This window comes from Dermacentor andersoni, chromosome 3 (assembly GCF_023375885.2).
Source record: "Dermacentor andersoni chromosome 3, qqDerAnde1_hic_scaffold, whole genome shotgun sequence".
NCBI lineage: Eukaryota > Metazoa > Arthropoda > Arachnida > Ixodida > Ixodidae > Dermacentor > Dermacentor andersoni.
The window spans coordinates 70,891,810-70,905,578 of NC_092816.1; the positions used below are offsets into that span (position 1 = coordinate 70,891,810).

At 45.2% G+C, this 13,769-nt stretch overlaps 1 protein-coding gene across 4 annotated transcripts in view; it reads right to left on the reverse strand.

The window, feature by feature from the left end:
• LOC126545528 (beta-1,4-N-acetylgalactosaminyltransferase bre-4-like) overlaps positions 1–13,769 on the reverse strand; it is a 71,742-nt gene that overhangs the window by 19,777 nt on the left and 38,196 nt on the right. For 3 of the 4 annotated variants that reach the window (XM_050193444.3, XM_072287196.1, XM_055062148.2), the window contains 3 exons: positions 8,315–8,370; positions 2,876–3,160; positions 2,602–2,785 (listed from right to left, as the gene is read on the reverse strand). In XM_050193444.3, coding sequence (XP_050049401.2) covers positions 2,602–2,785; positions 2,876–3,055 — 364 coding nt within the window. In that variant the 5' untranslated portion in view covers positions 3,056–3,160; positions 8,315–8,370. Of the gene's footprint in view, positions 1–2,601; positions 2,786–2,875; positions 3,161–7,445; positions 7,641–8,314; positions 8,371–13,769 lie in introns of all 4 variants that reach the window. The other variant, XM_055062151.2, reaches the window with a different exon arrangement.

Consider the following 13,769-nt stretch of genomic DNA (forward strand, 5'->3'; position numbering starts at 1 on the left):
GTTTTGTTTTTACCGCCCAAGGAGTCTACGTCATGTGATGTTGGTGCACTGAATTTATGCAGTGCGGTGCTGCCACTCGTGCTGGTCATGCTCTTAAGAGAGTTGTAGCGCTTTTACTACATCGATGGCTGGCACGTAAGGTGCGCCACTCTCTCAAAAGCAGCGTTGGTAGTGCGCATCACATTTCTGTGCATATTAAAATTCGCTAAAACTTGCCAATACGCGGGACCCTATTCAAAACGCTGCTTGATCAAGCTACTGTAGAGCTGGTGGACTTTATATCGACTTGATATGAATATGGGCCCGATTTTTTTCGTGTCTAAATGCATTTTAATCTTCTTATCAGTCATTGAATGTCACGTGATAAATAGGTCTGGTGCGCACGAACGTTAGCAATTGCTGCATTTCCCGACCTCATCACGACGGTATTTTACATCGTTTTACCTCGTTTTTGTTGTCTTCGTTTTTGCAAAAACCATCTTCCCACCGACAGTGAGACATTATAATTTTTGTATACTGCTTCTTTACGTTCGTCGAAACGAACTATCGTACGAGCAAGGCTGTGTCACGTGGGGCCAGCGAGTGATCATTCCGGACGAACTTAAAGAAGCAGTATTAACATTGCTGCATGAAGAGCACCCTGGAATGCAAAGAATGAAAATGCTTGCTAGGTCGTTTGTTTGGTGGCCATCGATTGACAAGAACATTGAAGACACTGTCCGTCGATGTACAATGTGCCAAACGACCATGCCTGCGAAGGCACCACGACCATTGCATCCATGGACTTATCCAACCCGTGTTTGGCAGAGAGTCCATGTCGATTTCGCCATGAAGGATGGTTCCAACTTGTTCCTTCTAGTAGACTCTTACTCAAAGTGGATAGAAGCAAAATGCCTCCGCACTCCGCACAAACAATCGACTGTCTCAAGGAGATATTTGCAGCGTATGGCTACCCGGAGGAATTGATCAGCGACAACGGACCTCAGTTTACTGCGCAGGAGTTCGCCAATTTTACCTCTTCTCACGGGATTCGACACACACGTACGCCACCGTACCATGCTTCATCGAACGGGGCAGCAGAAAGGCTAGTCCAAACGACAAAAGCCACTCTACTCAAGAACACCCCGAATTCCGTAACAGGAAGGACGCCGGCTGAGCTGTTCCTGAAACGACAACCTCGAGTGAAGCTTTCACTTTTAAAGCCAAGTTTTGTGCAGGATATGCGCAGCCGTCAAGACAGAGACACCACCCATCGCAACGAGGGCCGAGGAAGGGACCCGCAGATGGAAGCCGGTGACACAGTTCTCGTAAAGACTACGAGAGGGGAAACCCTGTCATGGGAGGAAGCTGTCGTAGTGCAACGCGTTAGCGACTCTACTTTTGTAGTCAAAGTCGGTGACCATTTTCGTTTTGTACATATCGACCACTTGAGACCCAGCTGGAATACGGGACCAAAGACTTCATTCCATCCGGACGTCGCAAAAGAAGCGCATCATGAGTCCACTCCGAGTGCCCGTATTCAACGAGATTTTCTACCAACACCCTCCGAAGAAAATCCCCCTGCTGACTCCATGATTGGTGGTCCTACTGCGGACCAGCTTGAGGATGTTCGCTTAGATGACTCCACTTCAACTAAGGAACCGGCATCGCAGCCTGAGGCAAGACACTCAGCAGCGCAGCCTGCAAGTATCACCCCATCAACCATGGCATCACCTGAAGAGGTCCATCTGCGAAGAAGTAATCGCACAAGGCGTCCTCCTGATCACTATCAAGCCTCCAACTATGAGCGCGGAAAGAAACACGTGTAGCTTTAATTAAGGAGGAAGGAATGTTCTGTATCGGCCAGGCGGTCTGATAAGATTGTACCGCGAATGACGTGTGCCTGACCGGCATGCAGCGTTATCTATAAAAGTACGCTGCTGCCTTGAATAAAGGGCTTTTTGCGTTGCTGCCACCGAAGCGTCTGTCTGCTGCTTAGAATAGAACAGTACAGCCCCTTCATTTATGTTGCATTTGCTTGGAATACGATTTTAATATAACTTCGGAATTTCAGTGCTCAGCAAATGCATTGTTCGGTTTAACCAAGCTTTGAACCAGCCTTGTCCCTTCCTTAACTTTGGCAATGCTCCTATAACCCGTCTCAAAAACTGTAGTGTTATTAAAATTTCAAAAATATTACGACTGTCGCTTGTCGCGGCCAGCACTGGAATTAGATTCCTTCACAGGTCTTCGAATAATATAAAAGAACCGTATAAATGCAGAAAAAAATATCGTGGTAATGCGAGTGTCAAGCATCACGCACAAGAACGTCGTATCCTGTGTCGAGTTGGTGTTCAGTGATGGCAAAACTTTACGGCAAAGACTCGGTACGCCGGTATCCTCGCTGTTGTGGGAACATCGGATATTTACACCTACTTTGTTTAATAAGGACTCTTCAGCTGGTGTAGCTATAATAAAAATGCTATTGGTTACACCTTCCCCCCAATTGAGTAAAATACTAAGAGGAAAGTATGGCGGAAAACATTTTAAGGTATAACCTACGAGGACTGAGTTTCAACGATGTGTTACTTAGAAATCGTTCTAGAATATATGCACGCTCACCGAGATTTGGCGGTACAGGTGGGCACAGCTGCCTTGCAGAGACATTTGTTCTATTACTATCACTCAGGACGTCAGCAGGAACTCCTGCATTTCCACTGATTTGATTCGGTGCCAGAGTACTGATTCGCTGTTTCGCATCCGCCACAGATATTTTGTCCGCCATTGAGAATCTTTCAAACAACGTCTGCGGGAAAGAGGTTCACATGTATTAGTATTATTGGGGCGAAAGCTTCATATGAAACGGCTGCAGTGAGGTAAAAAAATATCAACGTACTTTGAACCGTGCTTCTTTGAATTCACTCGTGTCGAAGCAAACTTCCATGAGCACGTATACCAGAAGACAACCAGTGACTATCTTGAAAAAAGGGCTGCGTACTACTGCCCTCAATGCGGCTAACGTCCGGGCACTCCAATAGGCGCCGTTTAAGGCAGCAGCAACATTAACCTTCTTCATTGGTATTTGAACTGTAATCACCTCTCGAGGAACAGTCGTCACTGACTCCCAAATTGAATCACTGAATTCTTAGATGTGCTTCTACCACCGATTTGTTCATCAAGTCTGAAAAAGAAAGGACGAAAAAGTAGTTTGTGTTTGCTTATGTGTCAACGTGTAGAACATTTTTTTTGTAAATTCTTCAATAATTTAGCTGCATATGTATTGGTTTATTTACCAATATTTGAGAGAACACTCTTGCACACAGAGCAAGCGGAGTGACCAAGAAGGTAAAGGGGAAGAAGACCATGACTGGTATTTGGGGAGAAATTTGAAGCAACAACAACAAGAAGAAAACGAATAAACAGGCGGAGAAACAGAGCGCATCGCTTGTTCATTAATAGGGGCAGCACTACTGAAACAATAAAAACAAAATAAAATTAGTAACAGTACGTGCACTGACTCTCAGATTGGAAAAATCAGGTAGGCTTTAGGGAGGACCCAGCCGCAGTGGGGTACGGGAAACGTCTTGCGCGTGCTGCTCGGGGTGTATTGGCTACTAGAGTTCAGAAGCGACGTTAACAAGCCCCCAAAGAACATTTCTTCACGTATTACGAATGTTACACGCTAAATTATGATACAGCTACTGAGGCTCCTGTGCCTTAATCTTGTAGTCGTGCTCACTCCCTGTACGCTGTGTGCCCGCCAGGGCGAAAGGTAGTGGGTGCGGCTTGGCATCCTTCTTCCTTGCTGGTAGACTCTCTCCACGCCATTTCCTGACCCTAGGTGTCAAACGCAGGGGAGCCATAGCCGAGGAACAGTCAAGTTTATGCAACCGACTGCACATTTGAAAAGCTTTTAACATTTAATTAGCACAAGTTTCAGTTTGGTGAATTATACCTGTTATGGCCCCTAGACGGAGCCTTCTCAAACGCGACCACTGCCGCTAAGATCGACCAGCCTATTGCCGAGCGCGAACGCCTTCCTGCATGCCGAGCGAGAGGGTAAATTTAGCTCCTATTGTGTCATGCGGGGCGCGATATTGGCACGTGACATGTGCATGGTCGAGTAATGGCTTTTTTCCAATAAACAACACCATCAAAGTAATACGTGGGGTCAGTAATGTCGTAAAAGACATATTTTCGTTATATTTCATTCGATGCATGCAACGTTACGTGCGGTTTTAGCAACCGGCTCCTCTATGCTAACTAAGATTAGAGGCGTTTCAGGTAAAAAAAAATGAAGGACGCTTAAACTTCACCGTTAAGAGTGAAACGACGACAGCATTCAAATATATCTGACTGTTTCTCACGCTTCCAGGCAATTGCAGCTTACGTTAGCGTGATGTTTATTGTGAAACGCTGGCGGCGAAATCTATGGACGACGCTGAGCTTTCTGGTAGAAACGCGGCCTCTTTCAATGGCCGATCTTATGTTCTTTTTTTGCGCTTTTCATATTTCAGCCTCTGAATATTTATCATAAAATGCATGTGTCGTCGATGCTTTGTTTCATGGCATTTGTGGGCTGCCATTCTCAATATTCTTAGGGAAAAATTTGCAAAGAGCGTAAGACAAGTTAGGAGCAGCGTTAGTGATAGATGAAGAACTTTAACGCCGCATAGAATACGCGTCGTTCGGAATGATTTTTCGCGAGAAGGCGGAAGGCGATGCATTTTCCACGATCGGGGGCCCTTAACACTCTTGCGTTAAAATTGTGCAGTTTCACTATTGGTACAAAGTACCGACAACGATGGCGTTGTTCAGGGTCGCGTTTGAACTCTTCAGACAGTACCCTAACTACACGTGGACGCGTCATGGCACGACGCAGTTACCATGCAACAACTGCAAGCAGAATAAACAGCGCCCCCGGCTAACACGCGTTTCACAAAGCCGGCGTAATTAGGGGCGCTGCAAGTGGCGTTGTAGCGTCGAACCTTGATGGTGCACGTGATGACACCGAAAGAAATCTGCCAGTTTTTGTAGCTCGAAGGGTACTGTCCCTAGCACTCGGACCACTTTATGCACCATGGTGGGGTGTATGCGTGCAGCTGGTTAGCGAGAAAGCTATAGTGTTTGTGTGCACAACGCGCATGCCACCAGTGAGAAGTGGAAAGCTATCCTAGCTCCGCATCAGTGTCGCTTGAGCGGAGCACGTGTATACATATACTTTGATGACATGTTTTTGCAGCCAAATGCACTTCGCCGTCTCTCGCGTCTCTGGATACCTTCCAACCTTCTACGCGTGGACCACACATGCACGCGTCAACACGAGACAACACGACGTTGCCAATGGCACAAGCGGGAATTTGTATCAAGTGGCCGTCTGATTGCTATCGGGATAAACATGTTAGCTTCCATACAAATGAAACATATGCGTGTAAAAAGCATGAAGGCAGCACAATCTCGACTTCGCGGCAAAAGAAGTTGGACTCAAGGCAGTGAACATTTATATGTGTTACGCTTCAGTTACTTCGCCGAATAGCTGCTAACCTTGAAGGGACCTAGTGGTCATGTCACAAAAGAGGTGGCTGCACCCACACATACGTGAAGGTTTCGAAGCCGAGACTGCACGTCTGTGCTGTTGTGGTTTCAAGCTCACACATCTTTTGCTTTCGCTACTGTATAATTTATCGCAGGCTAATGACGATTGATACACGACGTCTGCACATAAGAAATGTTGAAACGTCACGCACGTTGCACTCAATAGCCCTGCTTCCATACAATGAGCGTTGGCTAACTGCCCCATTTGTGTGTTTTTAAACTTACCCTGTATTCCTTTGCAGTTTTGACGAATCAGTTATAATACAAAGTGACGTGCGTCGACGTTCGAACTGGCTGACACCAGGATAGACGCGTATATGTCCGGAGCAGCCAGATCAACGACGAAAAGCCAATCACCTAGGACCCAGCGGCCAGATCGACGGAGTCCCTCACCAGGGCCTCTACCAAATTAGGAACAAGTAAGGCAGAACTGAATAGCAGCTGATATCGTGGAGAAGACGAGACAGGAAAATCTAAACCCACACGAACGGTACGAGCGCTAACTTCGAACTTCTAACTTCCGTTAACTGTCTCGTCCTCAGCGCACTGTTCGATGCTATTCAAATCATGCACCAACAAGCCCAAAAAACTACGCGGCTGAAGCAGAACATTTTGCTCAAAGTACCGTGAAATTTCCTCGGCATGGAAAAATACTTTGACCTTCGAAGTGGCTGCCGTAAGAGTCGTAAAAGGCCTTCAGGTAGACATTACAGCATTAATTCCGTTGCTTCTTCATGCATAACGCTCACAATAAGACAACCAAACAATATTTAAATCTACTGTGGTGCAAGTGATGCAGCGTAATACCGTTCACAAGGTGACATCAAAGAGTAGGGAATTTCCTACTGGACATCAACAGTTCGACCTTCTTGCCGGAGCACCTACGAGTATGTTTGTTTACAAAAGCAATCTGTCATAGGCTGGCAATATCTACAACTTGCATTTCTTTCTTTAAGGCAAGGCAAGGAAGTGGTACGAAATTCGAGTCGTTTAACGTGCTAACTACGAGTGCTGCGATTGCAGTGAGCGCAAGCACGAACATAAATGGCAAAGAAGTTGATGTTCTTGCATACGTGCAGGTGTCCGTGGGTTTGATAAACTTGAGCTTGGCTGACAATATATGAATTCAAAATAACAATATCATTGCTTCGTACAGTTACAAAGGCAAATCCATGCTACTGGAGACTTGAGCAACATTTCTAGTTACATTACAAGGCGCTTGTATACATCATATTCATACTGAAGCTAAAGTAATGAGCGATGAAGTGGTCCTGTTCATATTGTCAATACGATAGTCTTGAAGGTTACCCTATCTTCGCAGGACGAACTGACTATTTGTTGCTAGTGAAAGCAAGATGAGAGTACAAGCAGCAGACACCTTTCAATCACAGAGACGTCATGGAATGCCTCAAGTATTTAGTTAGGGCGTTCAAAGTTATGTGCCGTAGATTTTGCCCTGCTTCAGCGTCAGATATTGAAGTGCCACTTAACTACGAGATATCGCTGTCACCTGTAAGAAACCTTAGAGTCTGTCACACGATAAATACAGAGTAACTTAAGTCTCCTTACATGCATTGAATGCGAAAGCAGTATCACTCTTCCACGCGATACTTTTCACTTGGTCATTTACTCGAATTGAACAGCATCAATTTTGGGGGTAGGCTTCCGAAATTTTCGGGTTGGGTGAAGACAGTTTTGGGAGTGGGCCAAGTCGGTTTGAACATAGGTAAACTCAATATTCGAATGAGGTAAAGTCAATTTTTTTGGTGTGGCCCACCAAAATTTTGGGAGTGCGCCAAATCAATTTCGGGAGTCGGGTGCATCGGTTTTGTGCGTATTTGAACTCAATTTACGAATTCGGTAAACTCAACTTCTTGGGTGATGGCCATAGCGTCCGTCCGACGTCGTGGCTGTTCACGTGGGACTCCGCAGTGCGAGCAGCAGAAGACCCAGCGCCAGGAACGGTACATTATTATTTGGTCATGTCAGTTTCCGTACCATCGGATGTTGGACGCTCGCCGGATTTTCCGCTTCATGGGGCATATAATGCTTTCGCATTAAGAATGCTGAAGGAAAAACAGCAGCAGGTATGTAGGCCAGTGTCCGTATGAGCATATCAAAACTGGGCCAGCTACTTCGAGAATTATCAGACCATCAACATCAACCTATGCTCCTATTTTCACATAAGTGCCAAAGGAAGATGAAATATCTGGGACTTCTTTTAAATGCAGCTAAATTACATTTGGCTGGTCACCCGACGGTTTAGCCACTTCTCGTTTGTGGAGAAATGCGTCAGTGCGATGCCGGGGCGTGTAAGCCCAAAGGTGAAAAATTTCATGTCTGGGAGCACTATATAGTGGCACGACTAGCATGCTTCTCAAGCAGAATGCAATGATAAGTTATGTCCATACACCGGACATACGACACCTAACACAAACATAACTCAACATACCATAACTAATTTTTCTGGTTCACACCAGTCCTTTAAGAAAAAAGTTAGAAGCACCTCCATAGCACGAGAGACTTTTGGCATTGGTACATGGCCCAACTATATTCTGTAGCTCACTGTCAGCCCCGTAGTACATTTAACGTGTTCATTCGTACGATCGTTTGCAGCGGAAATACGTTGCAATTGCGTATTAACTACATTATATCTTCTCGTAAATTGCATGCTTAGTGCACATCTACAAGAGATAAGAGAAAGCATGAGATACAAGATCGAAAGTAAGTCCCAGCAAACCTTTGGGGAGGACCTGCTTGAGGTATCAGATGCCAGCCTCGGCTAAGTAGTGGTACCTGCACGACAAAATAAACAAGCTCTCGTATGCTACATTCTTTGAACATTTTCCGTACCTCAAAAACATATGTAACGCCTATCTCGCTTTTTCGTACGAGAATGAGCACCCCTTGCCCAAAGATTATCAAGCACAATCAAAGCTCACCGCACATGTCTTCCGGGGTTGTCTACACATTCTTCAAGATCATTATTTGCTGTATGATGTCTGCAACAACCCAAATTACGCGTCTTTGTTATAAAAAGAAAGAAAGCTGTCCTGTACACATTCGTCCCTACGCAAATAAGTTTCCCAATTTTGCCTCAGTCCTACTCTGACCTAATCCATACACATTGACGGAACTTGCGCTCTGCTCAGCTCCGCCGTTCAGCTATTACACCCGTAAATCTATCGATCAGTGTTTAATATTTCTAATTTCATGAGGTTAGTGCTTTTTGTGCTCGCTGTCATCCGGGATGCAGGTCGTTAAAATACTTAAGGGCAATGTGTTTTATCAGCTCTTCACCGCAGGTCCTCCGAACAACTTGTATTCGAAGTGCCCGAAATGCACCACGAAGCTGTCGCAACGGTCACAAAATTTGCTTCCAATGAGTGCCAGGTGATTTCTATTTCGGCAACAATTGTACCGAAACAGCTGTCCCAGTAGCATATGATGGAAAACAGTAATTTGACTCCTCTGCCCAGAAGCAATGCCGCATGGTGCATGAGCATGTTTCGCCGCGATGCGACATTGTGGCAACGGGCTTGATGTTACCCATAATTACCTGCGCTCATTCGATCCTCCAGAGAAACATCAGTTGTTTGGTTTTTCGAGATGCGAATCTCTGAGTCGCTTGCACGTCAGCGTTCCTTTGGTTACTTTTACTCATCCTTAAACCTGAACAGCACAAATTTTTATTTTCTTGTGAAACAATCAGGCAGTCCTTTCTTTAGGCCACATATGCGAAAGACAACATAAATTTTCCAATGTAACTCTTGGTTGCGCCTTTATATGTTAGAGTTGTCGCATAACATGTATGATACTCCTGCAGTTAGCGTATGTTTGAGAGTGCAAGAAGGCATCTGAGTGGCAGAAAAATTGCAAAAAGCAGTCCCTGTGGAACCAACCTTGCTTGAAATCTTTGTTAGCGATAGCTGAGTATGCGTTCCCCAGCCTGCTATGTTAGGTAGTAACGCACACACAGCCTAGTAATTGATTATTACATGTTTACATATGCACATGTTTACTGCTTTTCACAACAGTTTTCATTAAATATCCACACGTTCTTATTTTGTTTCTTTCGTCTCTTTTTTTCTTCTGATACCTCTTAAATAAGGATGCTGATGATGACCTTAAGACACTTGGCAGATGTGGACTTAGGAGGATTAGCCAAAAGCCATGTAGATATTGAATACGTGTTGAAGAAATAGATTTAAAAATCAGTTTTTTGACATCCAACTTAGATGAAGTAATATTCAAGACGATTTAGTAAACCGTCACTGTCATAGAACACACAAAAAGAAAGATTATATATATATATATATATATATATATATATATATATATATATATATATATATATATATATATATATATATAAGAGACAATCAGTGAAAAATGACACGATAAATAATATTAACAATGCAATCGATCAGATTCCCCGATGAACTTGTCTATGGTTATGCGTAAATTCCTGTGTGAGTGTCCAAGCACAGCAGCTGCAAAATACCACAGCACCGGGCAGTTAATTGGCAGAAGGAGCGGTCGCATTGTTATTTACAATGACCATTTCCTCACGGAGGACAGACGCCGGCAGCACAGAAAGTAATGTTCAAGTCTTTAATTCGTTGCAAAAATCGCAAAAAGGAGAAATGGTCATGTCAGATCGATGCATGCGTAAATTGAGGGGTGAGACAAGACATTGCAGTCTCTTTATTGTGTATTATGGCTTTCTTGTATAGCAAAATTTTCTGCTGTACTGGAATTGTAAGTGCTGTAGTTTCGCGGCCCACGTTATACTTGATTTTAACGTCAAACGGCTATATCTTCGAAGCCTGACAGATGTAATGAAACCCGTCGCTGGAAGCAGAGTAAATACAGGAAGTTTTGGCCATCCTATAGGCCGCTTTGTTCAAAAAGATACCTTTGTGTCCAAGTAGCCATCCTAACCGTAGACACGACAAATGACTTCGAGCCGGTGAGCATAAAGTTCTGAATATCTGCGACTCTCTGGTAGAAGTAAGAGAGGAGCACAATGATAACGACTCTGTGATTATTCCTGCAGTTCTCATGGAAGGCTGTAGTTTACGCAGTTCTAGAACAGCTGGAAATTCCGCCAAGAATGTTGGAGTGCCCTGTTTACATTGCCATTCTTCTTCACTACAGCCGCTTGTCTCCTTAGATGGCACACATTCTCTTCCCTTTCCCCACTCCTCATACGTCGGCATATCGAATACGTTCGACCTCTGCACAGCGCCATTTACGATCATCGAAATCCGTTGGAGAGTCTTTATTCGAACGACTCATGTCAGAGAACTGACAGAAAACCACCCTGGAGTGCTCCTGTTATACACCGTGGAAGGCGTATCTATCTCTTTGGTAGAGACATTTGTGACGTGTACCGTGAGACGTTTGAACGCGTCCCGTAGCTTTTGTTTTTATTGCGATAGCAATTATATGGACACCTGACGCATTTCCGCCATCGGCATCGGCGTCACGGTAATATTCCGGATATAGTCCAAGAGCGATAACACCGTGATTGCGCCGTATGCTGTGGACGCGTGCGAGGGTGAGCCGAGGATGGTGGTTTGATCTCGCGCGCGCAAGGTAGGAAGGCGGCGAGGAAGCGCGCCGTGGTCGTGGAGAGGGCGGGGAGAGGATTGTAACTCTCGCGGCGGCCGCGCAGGCCCTATGTTGAAAGCGATCAGCGACGAGTGCAGAGTCAAGGTGCGCAGAGAGCTAACAGCTTTGCGTGCGCTGTGTTCTGGGCCCTCAGCCTTGAAGCGACAGACAGCACCAGGGTCAATTCTCTCGCTGCTGCTGCCGCTGTTTCTCACGCCAGCATTTTGACCGCGAGTGTCCGCGCTCATCGACTAAGATGTGGTTATATTGGTGTTTGCGCGCGTGATGCCATTCTTGTTAATTTGGTTACCGAGCAAATATTTACGAATTTATATGGCCAAGAACTGCTATATATCCTTACTTCATACAGCAGTCCAAAAATTTGCTGTCGCAATCGATGATTTGCCCTTGGGGCAAAACTGACTTTTTTTAAGACAAGTCTTAGCGAGTTACTACCACTTTTCCGTATCGAGTATGTCTCTAGCCTTTTACTGAGGGCCGATCCCAGAGATAGCGCTTCCTAAGAACGTGGGCCGCTATGTGCTACTGCGTATGTGCCGCTGGGACCACTTGTGGCTGTGATGTTACGAATATAATGATATATGTGTATGTCTATACATTATGTTCAACAAATAAAGACAAATAAAATTTCCAACGGCAGCATTAAAACAGATGATCCATAGCATAGCAGCCCATTGGACCACGGGCGCATGCACTAGAAGGCGCAGTAGAACATAAGCACCTCCCGCGTGCAATCCAGCGTGTTGGCATATTTTAATGCACTATCAATTACATATAAACTCCATGTGATTTCTCGCCGTAGTCGGTAATACTGATTTTATTCGTTTTATTAAGTTTTCTGAAGAACACTACTTACATTATCTGTGCACTTTCAATTTGCCCTAGAAACTGAACGCCAGGTGAGGCAAAGACTGGTGCATAGAAGCAGCTGAAATTTGCTCGTGTGACAGGAGTATAAAACTTCTGGTTAGACAGTCTTGCTTGCTACAGTGGACTGTACGACAGCTATGCCGACCCTGCCAGCTGGTGTCATCGTTTTCCTACACGTAGTAGCACGGTAGTACCTGTCGGCACGAGATACCTCCGAACAAAGCACCGCTATTCCAATCTCTTTTTATTCCATGTGGTCACGTCAAATTTAGGTAACGATCGACGCAAGCATCTGGCGGTAACACGCAGCGTTGTTTGAAAAGCACGATTAAATGCGCCCCTTGTTTATAGGAGGTCACTTCTTTGTTTTTCTTGCGAAGCGAATAGCATTGCCTACATTGAGCAGATTTTGTTATCGAATGGGCTGATATATACAGTGATATTTAATTGAAGAAGAGCCACTGGTTTCTAGGGTGAGAATAGGCGAGGAGCATCCTCAAGTGGATAGAGCTTCAATGGGGGCGGGCCAGCAGAGTGAAAGTAGATAACCGGAAAAGGAGGGAGCCGCGATTGTCTGCGATTGGTCCGCTTCCCCTCAGCTTGCGGTGGCTGGTCGAAAATCGCGGTGGCGTGCAATGGCAGGTTAAAAATGCCACAAAAATGGATCCTCAGCAAAGAAGAGTTGGCAGAGCAATCTCATATATGTGCCGAAAGGGCTCTATAACGTTATACTGACAGGCAAAAAAAAAAATATGCAAATATACCTGTGCTCCCCGGCAGCCCCTAGTTGCTAGTGTCAGAGCGATCGGCGGGCAATCATTTCCTATCCATTTTGGGACGGGGCAGTGCCGAGCTATTCAGAAAAAAATTCAATTTTGTTCGGCTTATTAATGCGTCTTTAACGCGCAAGCATCACTTTGGCACAGTGAGTTTCGCGGTTTTTTATGACGTCGGCTGACAGACAAGACAAGTGGGCGCAGCGCGAAAACACTTAACCAATACCAAAAGGCTAATGGCGAAAATGGCGTCGAGTGAGTGAAAACTTTATTCAACATCTCCGACGATTTGGGCGGGGTGGGGCCATAAGCACCCCCGCCAAGAAATAATCATTTTTATTTTATTTGGTTTAATTATGTGCAATCAGTGTGCACATACCACAACAGACGATGCGTTATTGCGGATTTTGTGAACTCGTGTGACAGACAGACGAAGTGGGGGTGGCCCGAAAATTCTTGGACCTACCGTGGATGGCTGATTGCAGAATTAGAATAGAAAAGTTTGGAATAGCTTTACGTTATAGCACCCCTGGTTAAGAAAAACACACTCACGTATGTTGTTGCCATTACGTATCAGATTACGTTTCAATGCGCACTCAAGGCACCGACAAAGGTGGCGGCACATTTATCAACCACGCCCTCCTACACCTGCCTTCGCCGCACGTAAGCCGTTACGGAGCTCCGATAAGCGCTCTCTACGCTTATCAGAGCTTTGTAATTGTAAAGCAATGAAACTTAATTCAAAGAAATGAAATGGAAAGGCAAAGAAAATGTGCAGACAAAGAAAGGGAATGTAGCGGCCACCTGAATGTTTATTTTCAACTAGCGATTGGCGGTACCTGTTACCTGTACCTACCTGAGGTGCGGTGACGACGGGCGATACCTGCGTCGCGTTAAAACGCATACGCGAGG